We start from the raw sequence: 19,644 nt of genomic DNA, 5'->3' as shown, positions 1-19,644 counted from the left end.
TGCTTCAGATTCTGTGTCTCCCTGTCTGTCTGCCCTTCCCCTACTTTCTCTCTCTCTCTGTCTCTCTCTCTCTGCCTCTCAAAGATAAATAAATTTTAAAAAATTAAAAAAAGAATCAGAGTTCCAGAAGGGATTCCCGTGTGGTTCAGTGTTGTACTTGCAGTGTTTAAAACAATACCTAGTTAGTGAACTGTCCCTTCATGGGAGCACGTGGCACATATGGGGTGAATGTTACAGGGAGGGTGGGGGCTTCATGTCTGAATCAGAGATTTTTCATCTCATTTCTTTGTTAATTTCCCTGCCAGTACACTAAATAGTTCTCATTTTCTAAGCCATGGAAATGAGTGGTAAGAAAATCCAATTAGAGTATAGCCTCTTGACCCGGATGGCCCAGGAGAACCAGAATGAATTTTTTTTTTCTTGAGATAATAATTCACATGCCATAGAATTCACCTTTTAAATTGTACAATTCAGCATTTTTTAGTATATTCACAGAATTGCCCAAATTCACCACTGTCTAATGCCAGAACATTCCCATCACCCCCTAAAGAAGCCCCATACCCGTTAGTTACTCCCTATCGCTCCTCCCCCCCCCCAGCCCCTGGGAGCCACTCACTGCTGTCTGTGGGTTTGCCTGTTCTGGACGTTTCGGAAGAATGGAATCGCGTAATATGTGGCCTTGGTTCAAGTTGCAGCATGGATCGGTACTTCACCTCTTACAGCTGAATGATGCTCCGTTGTATGGATTTCCCATGTTTTGCGTATCCATTCTTCCACTGACGGACATTTAGATTGCTTCCACTCTTTGGAGCCGTGGGACATTGAGATGTAGGGTACGATGTGGGACCTTAGACAACTTCCCTACGTAAACCTTATTTTCAGATTGCAAAATCAATATAGGTATGAAAGACTACACATGGCCATCTCTTGATATTTCAGCATTGTAAATTAGAAAAAAGAAATTGGTTATCCAAAGTATCTCAAGTCGAGTAGCATCTAAAAACACCTGAACAGTGACAGAGTTTGAAAGGAATTCCCAGGTAACTCCACCTCCTGGCGAACAGATCCTAGGACTCCCTTTGCATGTTCACAGTTTCCCAGAAACTGCCCGAGCCAGCTACTGTCAGCAGAGGCAGTTGATAAAAAGGGTGCCACCTGTAGACCTAGCCCAGTCAAGGGCACGCGTGCTTTCTCTTCTTACGACATGAATGGCATCTGGCATAAATTACCTTGTAACATTCTAATGTTGAGGGGTTTGTTGTGGGTTTTTTTGCCTTATTTTTAATTTTTAAATAAGGAGAGGTTTTAGATTTGGGGTTTTGTTTTTGTTTTTGTAGCTCTTGAAAGGATGAGGTACACGAGAAATGTAAGGCTATAGAAAGTACAGCGAAATATTCATTTCTTTACTTCTCACAGTATGGCCTATAGACACCTATAAATACCCCTGACCTTTTTGGGCTACCCGAGGTCAAAATTTCAAAATTTTTATCGTATTATCCAGACGTGATTTTTCTTTTTTCACGGCTGATACAAAAGCAAGGCGGGTAAAATTGCTGATACCTTAGCACACATAGTGGTACCACCGGACCACTGGGCAGTGGTATTCTTCCCTGCCAGGCACCCACATTAAAAAACAACAACAGAAGCCAGTTTCACTTAAGCATGCCCTTGAAGAAGCTGTAAAACCGATACCTTTGTTAAATCCTGAAACCTGGTGCACGTCTCATTAATATTCTGTGTGACAAAACGGGAAGGGAGCAGAAAGCCGTTGTGCTGCGCACCAGTGAGACTTGAACCGGGCAGAGTGCCCTATGCGCCATGCGAGTTCTGACCTGAACCAGCTACTTTCAAGAGGCTGCAGAATCCTGCCTGGGTTGAAGATCCACTCAAAATGTCAAGTGGAACCACCGATCTTACTGTAATTAGAGCACTGAAAGCTCACTGATACAGTTTCAGGTCCCACGTGTAACCTTCACGAAACTACTTGTTGAGTTTTGATGTAGTATCAAAGAATATCATTAGAGAAGATTCTTAAAACACTCCTCTATGACTCCATCTCTCCGTGAAGTTGAATTTCCCTCATATATTTCAACCAGAACAATATGAGAATCCAGCTGCCTTCCATTAAGCAAGACATTAGATTATAAAAATGTGAAACAGTGCCCAATTTTCTCACTAACCTGCTCTGTTTCTGGGAATATTGTTTATAAAAATCTGTTTGTATTGTATGTATTGTGTTTATTACTATTATTTTTAGATAAATCAATACGTATTTTTAAATATTCTGCCTGAATTTCTAACTGAGTAAACATCGATAGATATAAACCACACGAACAAAAAAGCTTTTGGAGATCCTCAATAATTTTTAAGTGCAAAGGAGTCTAGAGATGAGAAAGCATGAGAACAAATGATTTGCCTGAATGATCCAAATGCTGAATCCAACAAACCCCACAATAGGCTTTTAATTTTTTTTCTCAATGTGATCTTCAAATGAATCTTCGGCTTCTTCATGATGAACCAGTCATGACCAGAAGGCTTATTACTTGGACCCAAATGTGATCATTTTTGATAACTTATATATTTTGGTTAAGGGACCTGTGTAAATGCGTGGAAAACAGGAAGTGATCATAAGACACTTTCAGTTATTTTGTAGATTTATGAGTATGTTAATTTGGTTGTATGGAAATTTGCAGGTTAATTGCAGACACTTACAAGTTTGTCCACAAACTTGTACTCATAAGACATAGCACGTCAGCTCCTATATCCCTAATCATGGAATACCCCCACAGAGAGGAGTCCTCTCTATTGCCAAGCCATTAAGCAACCCTTCCTGACTATTTGTAACCAAAAACTTCAGAGAGGGTAGAGCCACATCATGGAGCCCCTACCACATGCTCCCAGTACTGGCACTGTGCTTGGTGCCTTACATATGACACCTCATTTTAATCTCAAAACTCCTCCAGGGTGGTTCGTTTCACTTCATCTTTTAAGTGAAGAAACTGAGTTGGCTGGAGATTGATTATACACTAACGTGATACAATTAGTCACAGAACCAAGCCCCAGTCTGTGTCGCCCAAACTCACCTGATTATTCCTTCTTTTCATACCAGTGCCACTCTGCCTGGTTCATCCCATACGTTAACATATTTTGTCCTTGCATGTGAGACTTTGAATAAATATTGTTGCCTATTTGTATAAATAGGATATCGTATCGCCTATGCCATGAGTTTTACATTTTTCCATGGTGCCAATGATATGATTATTCATTTATTTTTATTTCTTTAATTTTTTTAACAGTAATCATTTTTCTTTGTTAGCTACCACTCCCTTCATCTAAAGCCACATTAGTTAGTCATTTCTGGAATAACAAAATACTTTAAAATATGCCCCTAGGGGCGCCTGGGTGGCGCAGTCGGTTAAGCGTCCGACTTCAGCCAGGTCACGATCTCGTGGTCTGTGAGTTCGAGCCCCGTGTCAGGCTCTGGGCTGATGGCTCAGAGCCTGGAGCCTGTTTCCGATTCTGTGTCTCCCTCTCTCTCTGCCCCTCCCCCGTTCATGCTCTGTCTCTCTCTGTCCCAAAAATAAATAAACGTTGAAAAAAAAAATTAAAAAAAAAAAAATATGCCCCTAAATTCAGCCAGACCTTCCAAGAGCTATATGCCTGGAATCATATTGGTGCCCTCGGTCTTCTGTGAGTTGCATTTATGAATCCCTTTTGGACCAATGCCAACAACTTTATGAAGAGAAAGTACGAAGCCTCCCTAAAACCTTCATCTATATTGTTAACAGAGTTCTTTATTAAGGGTTCAGGATGCTTTCCTGTCTCAATGTCCATAACATTAGGCTTTGCTTAATACTTAGTTCGATTTTTTTTCCCCATCTCATGGATCCTAAGAATTGGTTAACAAGTCGGTTTTCCCCCTTCATGTTGGCTTTTGGAAAAATTGTTTTCACTTTGTGACCCACATTCATAGTGACTTTGTGAGACTTCTTACAATTTTTTTTAATTCGCTAGTTGCTGGCTCTATTGTGTGCCACTTGGTTCCCCTTCTTTTGTTTAACACATGTAAATTGATTTATATTTGAAAGGATTCTGAAAGGACCTCATTTATTTTCATTTCTAACAAGCCTCTCTTCCTGTCATATAGGTACCGTATTTGGAAATGGGAAAACCTCTGATTATCTGCTGTTGGGAAACTTTGTTTACACGGTGAGTGCAGAACATTTGCCTAGTTTGTATATCAAATCAAATGCTTTTAACTGTGTGCACTGCTGGATTTAGAGTTGTTTACACTTCCCCTTAAAAAAGAAATAAGATGAGGGGCACCTGGGTAGCTCAGCTGGTTAAGCATCTGGCTGTTGATTTTGGCTCAGGTCATGATGTCGCGGTTCATGGGATTGAGCCGCGTGAAGGGCTCTGCACTGACAGTGTGGAGCCTGCTTGGACTGTCTCTCTCCCTGTCTCTCTGCCCCTCTCCCACTTTTGTGTGCTCTTTCCTTCTCTCTCTCTTTCAAGAATAAATCAATTAAAAAATAATAATCTAAATAAAAATGAAAATAGATGTTTTGACTATTAAGAGGTTTTTTTATATTAGGTTCTTAATATGTCATTTAGGCTCACTGACTTTACAAGACTTTGGTTGCTATTGGTTTCAGTATTCCCTCTTTACTCTTAGTGCCGCCCATTTGCCCTTTTTCTCTTCCTTGTCTCTTTTTCCTCATTTTTATTTTACTGCCCTTAATTTTTTTTTTTTTTGGCTTTCCTGAATTTATGGCAAATATTATCATACTGTTCTTGGGTATTTAACCAGTAATTATTCTAAAGTCTCATGATGACTGAAATGGGAGAGGAATCACTCTTTGGGGACATTTCATCCACACAAGGGATGGAACCCACTGTGTTAAGTCACTATCCAAACACTTACGGAGGACGCAGACATGCGTGCAATCCCGTTCCTGCCATAAAGGTCCAAAAAATGTTTTAAAACCACTTTAACCTTAAAAGTCAAAACTATTACTTGACTGCTAATGCCCGAGGTCACGTGGTTGGTGTCTGGTAAGTTTTCTACTCACCTTCAACTCTGAATTCTCAGACCAGCATTCCCTCCTCTCTAATCCTGTGTCCCTGTCCATGACCTCCTGATGAAGGCAGTGTGCTGCTCCAAATACTAAGTGGCTGTCAGTGTGGCCGGTTCAGTTGGTAGAAAAACTATATTATGATGCTTAAATATCAAGTGTTTAAGTTACCGAGTGATAGGATGTTAAGGCCAGTAAGTAACAGAGGGATTAAGTTTTTTCCAGAGGTCTTCTTTCCATTGACATCAACCAACTGAAGTAGTGACAGAGAGAGAAAGTGTGTCGGGTCAGGGGCGCTGGTGACTTGGTCTCATGCAGCGTGGGTGCCAAAACAAGTAACTACTTGATAGAGTACGTTTAGAAATTAATCGGAGGATGTATCATGGATGTGTTTTAGGGACACATTCAGGCACTCAGGTCTCAGGAAGGCGTTTTTCTTTATGTCAACCTACGCCTCTTAGTTTTGAACTTTTATAGGGTTTATAGGGTTTTAAGAGTTTTATTTCTACAGATATTAATCCTAAATTGCCGTTAGATATCTTGCTGAGAAGGCCCAAACGCTTCACTTGAACCTGGCTTTATGACCCCACGGGGAAGCCCCTAATGTCATTTGCAAACCCTGAAAGTGCCTGAAACACAGAGCTAGCAAGCATGCCCTGACCACCCGTGCGAGGCTGGTGTCACACTGCCACCGCCTTCAGTGCCCAGAATCCCTTTGACTACTGACAGGCTTTGAAACTTTTTTTTTTATACTTTTTAAATTTTTTTACTGTTTTCATTTTTGAGAGAGGGAGATAGAGTGTGAGCAGGGGAAGGGCAGAGAGAGAGACAGAGACAGAATCCGAGGCAGGCTCCAGGCTCTGAGCTGTCAGCACAGAGCCCGACGTGGGGCTCGAACCCACGAACCGTGAGATCATGACCTGAGCTGAATGAAGTCGGACGCTCAACCGACTGAGCCCCCCGGGCGCCTCTTAGAACTTCATTTTTAATTATAAAAAGATAATAGCAGATAACAGTTCAGCGCCAAGCACTGGTCTTAGTGTTTTATACCCACACCCCTGTGAGGGAGGTGACCTACATCAGTCCCAGTTTACAGGTGAAGGAGCGGAAACACACATGTCAAGTAACTTGCCTCGTGCCTTGACCAAAGTGCCTAATAAATGGTGGCGCATTGAGCACAAGTAGTGTGACTCCAGGGCATGTCCAGTTAACCTTTGAGCCACCCTATCAAAAACACAGGGCAGTTCATTACAGCAGGTTCCCTTACTGCAGAGTTAGTAGCAGAGTCAATAACGGGTGTGTGCATCATGGAGGGCATAACAGGCTTTTATATCCTAATCGGTAGGGTTTTTAAGTACGTAGAGTTACAGAGTAAGTGTTTAAATTTCTAAACAGCCAGTTATATTACTTTTAGAATTTATCTCTTAAGTTCGGAAAGTAGAGGCTTTAAGTCTCATAGATGATATTTCTTTAATGTTTTTAAAAAGTTTTTAATTTTACTTATTTTGAGAGAGAGAGAGCACGGGAAGGACAGTGAGAGAGGAAGAGAGAGAATCCCAAGCAGGCTCAGCACTGTCAGCGCAGAGCCCAATGTGGGGCTCGAACTCATGAACCGTGAGATCATGACCTGAGCCAAGATCAAGAGTCGGTCGCTTAACCGACTGAGCCACCTTAGGCACCCCATTACAGATGATATAAAATAAAAAAATTTTTTTTAATGTTTATTTTTGAGACAGAGAGCATGAACAGGGGAGGGTCAGAGAGAGAGGGAGACACAGAATCTGAAACAGGCTCCAGGCTCTGAGCAAGCGGTCAGCACAGAGCCCGACATGGGGCTCGAACTCACAGACCGTGAGATCATGACCTGAACCAAAGTCGGAAGCTCAACCGAGCCACCCAGGCGCCCCTAAAATCAAATTAAAGCACACTTGAATCCAAGTTACCGCAGGTTTGCATTCACCGTTCACGAATTGTACAGGAAACGGCAGGCACAAACCTCGTGGATGGACCGTGAGGCTGTGCAGGTGAGGAGAGCAGGGATGGTGGCAGGAGTGTGATGCTGCTAGTGGGCGGTTCTGAGTGGCCACGGCCACCATGTGCAGATAGCCCACCTGTTTCTTTGCTTGGTGGACATACAAGGCAAGCTGTGAATCATCTACCAGTCCCATAGTCTAATTCACAGTGTAATACTTAGTCTTTATAAACCTCACTTCAATCATTGGAACTGTCACATTTATGAAATAAAATAACATTTTCCCTTCTGTCTTAGTTTGTGGTGATAACCGTGTGTTTGAAAGCTGGATTGGAGACTTCATATTGGACATGGGTAAGAGTGTCTCTATCCACAACCAAGGCATTTCCCGTTTACTTAGGTGTTAACTGTGAACATTGTTGTTCTTTATACTAACTTTATGTATCCCTGTTCCCTGGTCCCACAGTTTGTTCATCGTGAGGGGTCTTGGGTGGAAGGAGGAGAACTGGGGATTCTAGTTTGTCTGATTTGGAAACAGTGAATAAAGAAAACTGAAGTAGGTTTATTGACCACAAGAGTGTCAGAGCCTTTAATATATTATTGTGTATTGTGAATATCCCAGGAAGGAGAGAGGCTTCCAAACTTATTTTACTAAGAGTCTTTTCTTAGTAGAATGTGTCGCAAGATGCATTTGGCAGAAAACCCGCTGGAAAATGATTATGAAGACCAGCAATATTAGCAAAAATTTGTCCTCAGATATTTGTAAATACCCAGTTTGGGTAAAAACATGTTCCAGTTTAGAACATTAGTTTCGCGGTATCCAGGTAGAGAGACCCAAGAAGCAAAAAGAAATGAAAGTTTGATGTTCAGGAGAAAGATGGGCACAAGAAATGTGGAGCTGACCGTCATCAACATACAGGTAGCATTCTCCCACGTGTCTAACTTCTCCCCGAGACAGCATGCAAAGTGAAAACAAAGGAGGTTAAAGATGGCAGCAGATGAAAAAGAGGAGATTCGGAGGAGAAAGCCCCCAAAAGAGACAGAGACGGAACACTTCTAAATGCCAGTAGCACAAACATCCTAGCCATGGTTGGAAGACATTAGCATTAGCCCTGATGAAAGATCTAGTTAAACACGCCCACATCATTATTTAGAAATTCCTATAGATACTATTTGATGGATGTAGTAAAAAATTAATAAGGGAGTTTGTGAAAGCTTCATTAGTGTTTGTGGAGCTGGCCTACCTGAAAGTCTCGTGACTCAGATTCTCTTCCTTCACAGTTCAGCCATATTGCGATTTGGGGCAGCATCGTACTCTGGGTGGTGTTTTTTGGAATCTACTCATCTCTGTGGCCTGCTGTTCCGATGGCCCCTGATATGTCAGGAGAGGTAATGTGTCCTGATAACTCCCGATCCAACTAATCTTAAAAATTGATGTTCATTAACGAACCTTGTTTGCCATGGATTTGTATTAAAATAGTATTTGGCCATTTAAAAGCTATTTTTAATTTCCACAGTTGCAAGTGATAAATCTTGAGAGAACATTTTAAACTTGGACATTCTACTTAAATCTGACTTACCCTTTCAAAAGCCTAGCTGGAACACTAAAATGTGGTCAGGAGCTTTATTCATGTTAAGAATCTCCATCTAGAAGATGCCATTTTAAAATTAGACTATAAATCCACAAATACATTTTGAATCAGAGATTTGGAGAAATGGTTAGCTGATGTCTTTGGGACAGTCTGTCATTTCTTCTGTTATCTCTCATTCTAGGGAAAAGTGTACCGTCACTAGATTAAATGCACTTTTAGAGTCGTCTTAATGAGATTGGTTTAGTTTTCATTTTGAACGAGTTAGGGCATCTGACGTTTCAGCCTTATCACAGTCCATTTTCAATTCTGTCTTTTAGGTTCTGGTTACACTGGTAGGAATTGAGTTATTAGGTGTTCATGGGGGAGTGTCACAAGATCTCCTTTCCTTCAGAAGAGATTCCAGCAGTAGGAGGGTTTATGATTTCAATTGCAGGAAATTTGACATAAAATGTATAAAAGAAAATGTGGAAAACATTTCAGGATTTCCTGTGACCTCACAGTAACTTGCAAATCAAGGAAATGTGAGCTTCATTACAGTACATTGTTGTCCTGCAGCCACAGGAAAGATTTTCAGTGGTTTCCATGGATTTGTTGCCCCTAAGTACTGCCTGAGTACCTTTCACTTTTGACAGTCTGGTTTATAGATCATTTTCATGAAATTTTATCTGACAGCATCCTGCTTTTTATAAATTAGCAGAATGCAGACACATTTGAAAAAAAATTTTGTGGTTCAATTTATTAGAGAGAGGTATTATATACTATTACAGCAAAACCAGACGTATCAAGGAGCATGTACTTCCTTCCACCAGAGGTGAAGGCCTCTTTGGAAACATGTACTATGAACTCTGGAAAATTTACAGCATGTATTGTGAGGAAAACAGAAAGCTGTGAATGCATCTGCTTACCTTGCTTAGAGTCCTTTTTTCTGAAGAAGTAAAATCAGAGACTATGTGTGTCTGAAGATACCATTTGGAAAATCAGTCCTTTGTTTTTATTTGATGTTCTCTGTCTCACCGGACCTGCTTTTCCCTGAGGTTAAAATTCCAATTCAATATCATTTTCATTAGACCTCATTTTACCTCACTTCTTAATGTTTTATCTTCAAAATGCATGTCACAGAAGATGTTGAGATTCAGATAGTTTAAGCCACTGCAGCCAACAGCTTTGATGACAAGAACAGAGTCTTTGCCACCTACTTCTAAAAGAAGTGTGAAGTTTGATTGGCTTTTTGCCAACCAAATATAATTCTACCCTTGCCTGTAGAATTCCTGGTATTACCCACACAGAGAACTTAATATCATCTCTTGAGATTTGCGGTGATGCTGTGTTTAATTCAAAGTGAAGTGAATGTCGGTACTCCATCACGTTTCTCTTCACTTCACATACAGGGGGAAGTGCTAATAGGGATTCTTTTTCTTGTTATTACTACTGATTCTTTGAATACAGTGTTTAAATACCTGGGGCTCCACTGAAAATATGAAAAATGGATTAATTTAGCTGTAGACTTGACTGTAAGACTGTTGAATTTATTCAAAGAAAAGAATACTTTAAATTTATATAGTAGTTAGTGCTTACAAAGTCTTTTGCTGTGTGTGTGTGTGTGTGTGTGTGTGTGTGTGTGTATGCACGTGTGCAAATGAGCCTCATGGCAACTGCCAAAAAAGAGTTTAATAAGAATGCCACTCATATTCTCAGGGATAGAGAATTTACATTTACTGTTTCCTGGGCACTAGGGTTAGATCCCAAGAATATTTGTAGCAGTACTCAATTTTTTGGACTTTTTTTTAAGTTTATTTATTTATTTTGAGAGAGCGAGCATAAGTGAGGGAGGGGCAGAGAGAGAGTGGGAGAGAGAGAGAATCCCAAGCAGGCTCCATGCTGCCAACATAGAGCCTGACGCAGGGCTAGAACTCATGAACCATGAGATCATGACTTGAGCGGGAATCAGCAGTCAGACAATTAACCAACTGAGCCACCCAAGTGCCCCAGTTTTTGAACATTTTTATTATGTGTAGAGAGTCACTAGTTCTACTATAATCCAGTTTAATTTCAGAAAGAAGCAACTACCCTTAGGTTTACATTTTTCTAAGCTTAAAATTCTATATTTCAGTCAAGAGTGTAGCCAGATACATAGCATACATATATACAAACATGAAAATATATGAAAAATTTATTTATGTACCAATATTTATACCTGTATGTATTATACCACATATATATACATATATATACACACCATATATATAATACCATATATATATGTATACCATATATATATGTATGTATATATATATATATATATAATACCATTTTGCTATGAAAGTTAACAGATGAATAAATAAATCTTTTTCAAGATGGCTGGCCAATTATACACACACACACACACACACACACACACACATATGTGTGTGTGTGTATATATATATATATATATATATATATATATATATATATATATAATTGGCCAGCCATCTTGAATAAGATTTATTCATCTGTTAACTTTCATAGCAAAATGATATTATATACTACATATATATTATTGGGTGTTACATATAGTAATATATTACTATAAATAACATCAGGATAAGTATAAATATTAGCATTCCTCAACTTGACATGTTTTATGTGATCCACATAATGAAACACGGGGCCCGGGGTAGCTCCCAGGATTTAAGGCTCCTCCACAGGATTCGTGGTGTGGTGTGTAGTAACTTTCTGTCGCAACCCCTACCGAGTCTCAGTGTCTAATTCCAAGACTCTACCCAAGGACCCCAGTTCTTTCCTATATTGATGTGGCAGCAGTTTCTCCCAGAACAAAACAATTAATTAAATATGTATGCATGTTTGGTTGCCTAAAAGCATAATAAGGGCCCACAGGATAGTCCAGAATTCCTAGAACTGAAAATAGTAGCCCTACTGGCCCATCCTGGTCCAGGTGATATTTTAGGGGATGGTGATACACTGTGTGGCGTCAGCAAGACAGAGCAGTTATTCAAAAAGGCAACCAAGATCTAGGAAAAATAATACCTAGTGTATATTAAATACTTAGTGTATTGAACACTGTATCCAGGGAACTTCTCTAAATACTTTATATGCATTCATTCAGTCAATACACCAACTATTTGTTGAGATCCTTCAATCATTCAGGCACTGTTCTAGACACTGGATTCATTAGGAAATAAAACAGACAAAAACTCATGTGCTTCTCAGCTCACCTTTCTAGTGGAAGAAGACAGACAAATAGTTAAGTGAAACATATAGACAAGTACAAGTATTATAGAGAAAATTATAGCAGGTAAGGAGGGCCAAGAGCCAAGATTTCAGTCGTGTTTCCCATACAGCTTTATGGCTTTTACTTATGGCCAAATCAAGAGCCAAAGTGTCTGGATCTGACTTAGGTTTTCATGGCAGGACCATGGCTGCTGTGTTGTAAACCTTTGCAGAGGTTATCACAGTAACCCAGGCAGGAGATCACAGTGGCATGGGTCAGGAGGACAGCAGTGGTGCAAGTGGTCAGATTCCAAATCTCCATTAAAGGTAGAGCCAGTTGGGTTTGCCGACAGACCAGATGGCAGGAGTGAGAGTGAAAGAAGCCAAGGCAGACCCCATAGTGTTGTCTGTGAATTTCGTTAGGAGTGCTTGTCCTCTGTTCCCCGGATCCTCACTGCAGACTGGCTATAACCACTCTACAGATGAGAAAGCAGAGATGCACAGAAGATACAGAGGCAGATTTCAGCACAAATAGAACATCTAAAGAGCCAATATGTAGTGACGTCTAGTGGCAGAATAGGATGCTGGGCTCATTGAGGAAACCCTTTCTGTGCCAGTGGGCCACCAGTGATTCTTAGGCAGAATCTATCATCTGCACATCCAAGGCTGCCTTCCAACTCCTAAGATTCAGATTCTCTGTGTGCTTGATTCTCTGTGTTCCTCCAGAGGAACATCTTAAATGTTGCAAGGGCACAGACTATTTTGCTCTAGTTAACAGGATCTCGGGGTGCAAATTGTACACAAATTAGGCAACTTACAGGTACAGGTCTCATGCTTCTATATTCAGCTTGATGCATCTTCACACATAGATCAGGATTTTATAGTCCTTTCCAATCTACATTCTTAGTTCATCATTGCAGCCCCATCTGAAGACAGAGTTGTATCTTTCAACATGTTGAAAGAAAATCCTTGCAACACTAAGAAGGGAAGGGAACCAACATTTACTGTGCACACACCATATTCTCCAGGCACTTGTGTTTGATTTCAAGCATTCCTTGTTTTATTTAAACCCAGATAATAAACCTTTGTGGTAAGCAAAACAATAGCAAGTGACCTAGAGAAGTTACCCCAGGTTTTCTTTTCAAATTCTGGTTTCCGCTAACATCCTAAGGATCGAAATACCTTCTCTTTGGGGCCCTTGATCTTCCTTACTCCCAAGTGGGAAAGTCTTTTTTTTTTTCTTTCCTTCCTGGAACTATGTTGCCTGCACTCCATTGATTTCTCTGATTTATCTATTTCCTGGGATACCTGGGGCCCTCATCAGTTTCCCTAAGTTGGCCAATTACAAAATTCCCTCAGTTGGCCCATCTCTCTTAAAAAGTCCCCAAATTTTTAACTATCCCTTTTCAACACCTACCTAACTTCCTAAATACATTTATAGAAATTCCATCTCATTTCATAACCTAGACTCTTGGCTCTTCTTAACAGTGATACCAGTATAAATAATACCATTCTCATTTTTTTAAAAATACACAAAAAATTGAAAACCCAATCATCCCATCATCATTAGAGAATGTACGGTTGCCACTCTGATGGTAATAGGTCCTCATTTACTGAAGGCCAGTCACCATTCTAGCACTTTCCATGCCTTCACTCATTTAACACTGAACATTTAACACAACCCGGTGAGGTAAGTTGTGTTATACATTTCACAGATACATGGTGGTTACATAATGTTCTCAAGGTCACAGAGCTTTGAGTGAGCTGAGATTGAAACTCAGACACAGTCTGTACCCTTAACCTCCTTACACACCGTTCTCTGTTTCTTCTTACGTTTCTTCTCCCATCTCCACTAAGGCCTTTCCTGCCAGCCTCATCAACTTTAAAGATGTTAGATGCCTTTTCCTATCAGTGCCACCAGTCAAAAGACTTCCATCTGGTCAGTAAAGTAAGGAATGTGTTGTCTGTATATATTATTTCTATCTTCAGCTGTACTCAAGAGCTACTCATTTATCACAGATCGAGGGTTCTTTTCACACCATCAGATCACTTCTTTCCCCCTTACTTCAGCACATTCTACATGCGTGAAGTTCCAAAAATCTGTTCCCCAAATATCTCAGAGTTTAATGCAGTCTTCAGTTACTCCAGCTACAGCCAGATTGGGTGGCTCTCAGTTGGTGGCAGGGTGTTCCCATTTGGGAACATTCCTTCCTATAGTTCTGCACTTTGTTTCCATTACAGTAATTCTACATCTCTGTCCAGAATAAAGATTCGACGATAATGATTAACAAGTATTCCAGTACCACAGATATTGAAATATTAACTATTACGACCGAATGCTGATATCGGGGTGGGGGCAGTGGATGATGCAAAGGTAGAACATCCGACGATGAGAAATTATTGAGGAAAGGAAAAAGAAAAAGAAAATAGTGCGACAGGCTTGGCTGTGACTTTAAATATGTCGCTGTCTTCCTCTTCACAAATATGGTTGTGATTTAAGAGAAGGACTTTTTTTTCAGACCTGACTTGTATTTTTTCACACCAGTACAACAATTTATGGGGCAAGGTAGACCCTGGGGAGAAGTGCTATGTTATATAAACATATGCTAGCCTGCTTTTCCGACTTGTCTAGATGATGTTACTGAGTTTTGGGGTTTTTTTTTTTTTTTTTCCAGAAGAAAATATTTTAGTCACTATGGTTAGTACACCAGATTAAAAACTGAAAAGGAAGCTACATCGAGGATCGTTTCATATCACAATTAATACCAGAAGCTTAGTATCGGCAAAACTTTTAAATTCATCGTGGCTTTGCAGACACGCACTGTAAAGTCCTCCCAAGCGCCGTCTGGTTCTGCTTTCCCTGGCCTAAGGGATCTATAAAACTACCGAAGGAAATTGAAGTTAAGGAACAAGCATGTGTTTTACAGAATTTCAGATCTCTTGATTGAGGTTGGTAAAGTCTCTCCGAAAAACAATAAAAATCTTTGTTGAACTCTTTGGTGTCACCCCTGTAGGAACGGTATTAATAAACAACATTAGTGTTATGATTTTCCTAAATTGTGCCGTTGCCCACTTTACCGACACGATAAATTACTTTACATATGAGGAATTTCCTGGTTGAAATAGTCCTTATTCATCTATCAGCTTTTAATTACCTAGATAGCATGTAATGATTTATTGGTCACAAGACCAGCCCTTGCCGATGGGGTGGGGCAGTGTTACAATACGATGAAGCTTCATCCAAGGTTACTGTGCTTAGCCAAGGAGACTAGAGGGAACAACTACGCTGAATTCTCTCAGATGTTCTTCAGTGAGCCAACAGTTGGAAGCCCATCCAGGAAAACATGCCATTGGTCAACAGCCCTCATGCCCCTGACGGTAAATGAGACAGGCCAGACTTTCACAGTCCTTAAGGCAGCTGGTTGCATAGCCACTTCCAAGCCCATTTTGTAGAGAGAAGCCTACGTAGAAACACGAAGAAGCAAAGAGAGCTATGGATATGACAACTCTAATGGCAAATCAGGACATTTTGAAATTAGAGCTCTCCTTAGGGTCCTTACGAGAACTGGCATTGCTTTCTGTAGGTACAGCATATTTTCCGACAATGCAGGGCAAATGTGTATTGGGTGACTAATGTATGCCAGGCTTCGTATTAGGCAGTGGAGGATGCAGAGATGAATGGAGTTGGTTCTTTCCCTTAAGAATCCCATTGCTAATGAGGGGCGCCTGGGTGACTCAGTCGGTTAAGTGTCCGACTTCAGCTCAGGTCATGGTCTCATGGTTCGTGGGTTCAGGCCCCACGTCGGGCTCTGTGCTGACGGCTCGGAGCCCGGAGCCTGCTTCGGATTCTGTGTCACCCTCTCTCTGCCCCTCCCCCACTCACGCTCTCTCTCTCAAAAATAAATCAACATTAAAAAGATAAAAAGAATCTCATTGCTAATGATGGGGTGCTGATATCATAAATGTAAGAGATGATGTGGTACACCCGAAGTGCCATGGCAGTGAGCAAACCACAGGAAACTGAACAAAGCCTGCTGTTAGTGTGGCAGAGCTCTGACTCTTCTCCGGAATCACTTCATTTCTTGTATTCCTTCATTCCATAAATGTGTGTTGAGTGTTTAATGGGTGCTAAGCACTGTGGCTAGGTAATCAGTTAATTAGGCCAGATCCCTATTAGCATGCAGATTGAAGGGACCAGGGAATGGGAGGGAGAAACAATCACTAAGTTAGTTAATGCGTGACTAAAGGTGATTTCACAAAGTGATAGAAAGAAAACAGGATAATATGCTAAAGGGCAGGACTCTAATGGCTGCTCCAAAATGGTCTTTTTGAAGAAGGAATGATTAAGCTGAAACTCAAAATGCTATGTACGTAAAGAACAACATTTCAGGACTGAAGGAACAGAAGGTGCCCATGCTCTGAGGCAGGAATGCTGGAGTGGAGAGGGTGGGAAGGAGTCAGTGAGATGGGCAGAGGGCAGATCAGCACACCCCCAAGCTCAGCATTCTCACTCATGAGACCAGCACAGCTTGTTTCTGGATAACAGGCCTGGGATTCCATCAGAAATGCTCATAAAGGAAATCACAAATGTCACTGTATGATCTGCTTCAGTAAAGCTCATAACTGAACACGATTGTTTATCTTAAGATAAAGAGATCATCAGTGAGTGGTCAAAAGCTACTTTGTTCCATGTTGTCACTTCAGCTTCCTAGCATGTATCATCCATACCAAGTTATCTTATGGCTTTTTTTAAATATAGTTTATTGTCAGATTGACTTACATACAACACCCGGTGCTCATCCCAACAAGTGCCCTCCTCAATGGTTATGGCATATTTTTTTGATATTAAAAAGGTGGATTAAATGATAGCAACTTATTTCTCTCTCATGTAAAAGAAGTTTAGTGGTGGCAGTCAGTCCAAGGCTGGTATGGCAGCTGCACCATCATCAAGAACCAGCTTTCTTGTATTTGCTGCACTGGCCAACCTTAGTGTACTTCCTCATAGTCCAAAGTGGCTGCTTCAGCTCTAGCCACTTTACCAACATTCCAGCCAACAAGAAAGGGAGGAAGAAGAAAGATTAACCTTTTATCTTTGATGCTCTTTCCTAGACAGCACCCACCACATTTCGACTTAGATCTCACAGGCTAAGAACTAGTAACACAGCCACACCTAGCTGCAACAAGAGAGCCAGAGGAATATAGTCTGAGCTAGAGGACAAAGTGTCCAGCCAAGAGTCAAGTGTTTGCATCTAAGAAGGGGAGAGGGGATATACTGGGGAACAACTAGAAAATTTTGCCATGAAAGTCAGTAATTTTTCAACCTAAGCCATTTAACAACCTTTCTGTGTCTTTCTTATAGCTGAGTGCTTTTTGAATTTTTGAGTTTCTTAAAAATAATTTCCTAAAAGAGATGCTAACTGTGTGACAGGATGGAGGTGTTAGCTAATGCTAATGGTACCCATTTTGCAATTTATAAATGTATCAAATCAACACATCATACACCTTAAACTTACATAATGTCACATGTCAATTATGTCTCAATAAAGCTGGAGAGTGAATTTAAAATTTTTTGAAAATAATTTTCTACAATCTGAAATATAGGTCAGCATGTTTCACAGATTGTATTACTAGTAATCAAACGATTGATGTTTTATGAGATGGTTTTTGAGATAAAGAGCCATCACAAAATTATAAAAACCTGCAGGAATGATAGAAGAGGTAAACAGATTGAGCACTGAGATAATGAACCCTGTCTTACACAACTTCCCCAGGAACATCATAACATTTTTAAATTATCTCTCTTATAATAAAAAGAATATTTGGTTACTAATTCTGTTCTCATTTTTTAAAATAGTACAATAAGATTAAAACAAAACAAATTCTGTTCTTAATTATTTTCACTGTCTGGGAACTAGATCCCTAGAAAATAAAGTTTCAGAGCCACATATATCCTAGCGCTCTTGATTCCTTTTCAGAAAGATTATTTTGCATGTTCAGCTCTCAGTATATACGTGTACAGAGTGAAATTTTACTTTCCTTTTTTAAAAAAGTTAACTTATCAATTCAGGTCCCAACTAACTCTTCCTGCCCTGCCTCCGAACATCTTTCTTAATCGTTTATTTTCTCGTTACTCCCTTTGCCAGAGGGTGGAGATACAAACAAAGTCTGCTACTTGCATCATACAGCTAGATGGAATATTGGTTCTGAGTCCCCCAGGGTGATCGCTCCTGCTTGAGCCCCTCACCACCATCCTGAAATGTCCACTGGGAGGGAAAGCGCATAAATGCTATGAGCTGGTATCTAATTTGCATATTTGTCTATGATTTGGAGCCATGTGCCTATTTTCTAAGAGTTTTGATTGTTTATTTGGAATATTCCAAGCCAAGGGTTTCCTTTGTCTATGAGTAAGCAAGAGCTTCTGGGAATAATTGCAAACATACTGGAGTTTATTTGAAACACCCTTCTCCTTAGTTATTTTCTGGGTGTTCTGCTCTGTCTGTTTTTATGGAGAAAGTAATAATTCATCCTATATAAGAGCCCAAGTCAGCTCAATACAACTGAGATTTACAGAGTACCTGTGTGTCAAGATCTATAATGGGTGTCAGTGGATCATTACGTGAAAAAAGAGAGTCCTCTTGGGGAGATTGAGTCTTGTGGATAAAATAACAGATCAACAGGTAATTATGATGGATGCTAATTACCGTGATCAGGATACACAGCGGCTAGCAGAAGAGGGGGAGAAAGACTTTCCAAGTAAAGGGCAGCCCAAGCAAAGAAGGACTTTGGGGTTGCTAAGGTAGAGAATGTCTGGAGCTAGAGTTGAAAAGTTAAGCAAAGACTCGGTCACAGAAACCTCCTTAAGTGTCATCAACATCATTACTTTAAGCCATGGCAAATGGCTTTTCATTGTGATGAAATACATAGTGTTCTAGAAAGTACCTGAAACCATAGAATAAAGATTTGGGTCAGAGGGCGTGATAGATAAATGCTAATAATAAACTACGAGGGGTGAAAAACATTTTAAATTTTGACGCGAATATGATATGATATAATTGAAAATTTGCAAGAATTTTTTTCAGCTAAAATAAGACATCAAAGACCTTTCTCAGTAATAAGCACCAGAACATGGAACTTGGCATGTGAATTCCTCTGTCTTTGGGTTTTATCAGAGGGAGGTTTTGAGCTACACTATCACACATGTGTAGCCCCTGAAGGATTTCAGTGGAAGTTCATGTCTTCAAGCCAAAGTTCCTATGAGCTTGAAGTTTCTCTGGTTAAAGTATCAGGTGGTGAATGTACCACTTAGTGCCGACCCAGTGATCCTTAGTTACCTCCAAATTCAACCCCACACCCAGGTACCACAATTAATTTAGACAGACAGGCTCAAGCCTCTGGGAAAGCCTCACTCAACTTAGAGACATTGACAGGGTCACACCATGGTGTTTCCCAAGCCTTGGACACAGAGACATTTTCAGAAACATTTGCAAGTTTAAATTCAAATGGCACAGTAATGTCCAAAAGCAGTGTTGATTTTGATGAGCCGATATGAAGTTCCCATACATCCGTGGTTGTGTTGCCAGAAGGAGGCACAGTTCTGATACACTAAGTCATATTCTATTTACATAAAATTGATATTTTGCCGCAAAAATATAGATGCTCAAGTTGTGGATTTCAACCTTCAAGGTACCAAAAGGATCCTTGTATCTCAGGTTCTGTGAATCAGCTCTCCCGGTTCCCCTGAGACTAGGGACTGAGAAAATGACCACTTGGGTAACTGAGGCTGGATGAGATGGGA

At 40.3% G+C, this 19,644-nt stretch overlaps 1 protein-coding gene across 4 annotated transcripts in view; it reads left to right on the top strand.

Annotated features, from left to right (window-relative positions):
* ATP8A1 (ATPase phospholipid transporting 8A1) overlaps positions 1-19,644 on the top strand; it is a 233,808-nt gene that overhangs the window by 190,203 nt on the left and 23,961 nt on the right. For all 4 annotated transcript variants that reach the window (XM_047092415.1, XM_047092413.1, XM_047092412.1 and 1 more), the window contains 3 exons: positions 4,148-4,209; positions 7,345-7,401; positions 8,329-8,436. In XM_047092415.1, the coding sequence (XP_046948371.1) occupies positions 4,148-4,209; positions 7,345-7,401; positions 8,329-8,436 (227 nt within the window). The remainder of the gene's footprint in view (positions 1-4,147; positions 4,210-7,344; positions 7,402-8,328; positions 8,437-19,644) is intronic.

The sequence above is a fragment of the Lynx rufus genome, unplaced genomic scaffold, assembly GCF_022079265.1.
Source record: "Lynx rufus isolate CCGP_SWC_20201006 ecotype Redwood Valley unplaced genomic scaffold, mLynRuf1.p SCAF_3, whole genome shotgun sequence".
Classification (NCBI taxonomy): Eukaryota; Metazoa; Chordata; class Mammalia; order Carnivora; family Felidae; genus Lynx; species Lynx rufus.
This window is presented reverse-complemented; position numbering and strand designations above follow the sequence as displayed.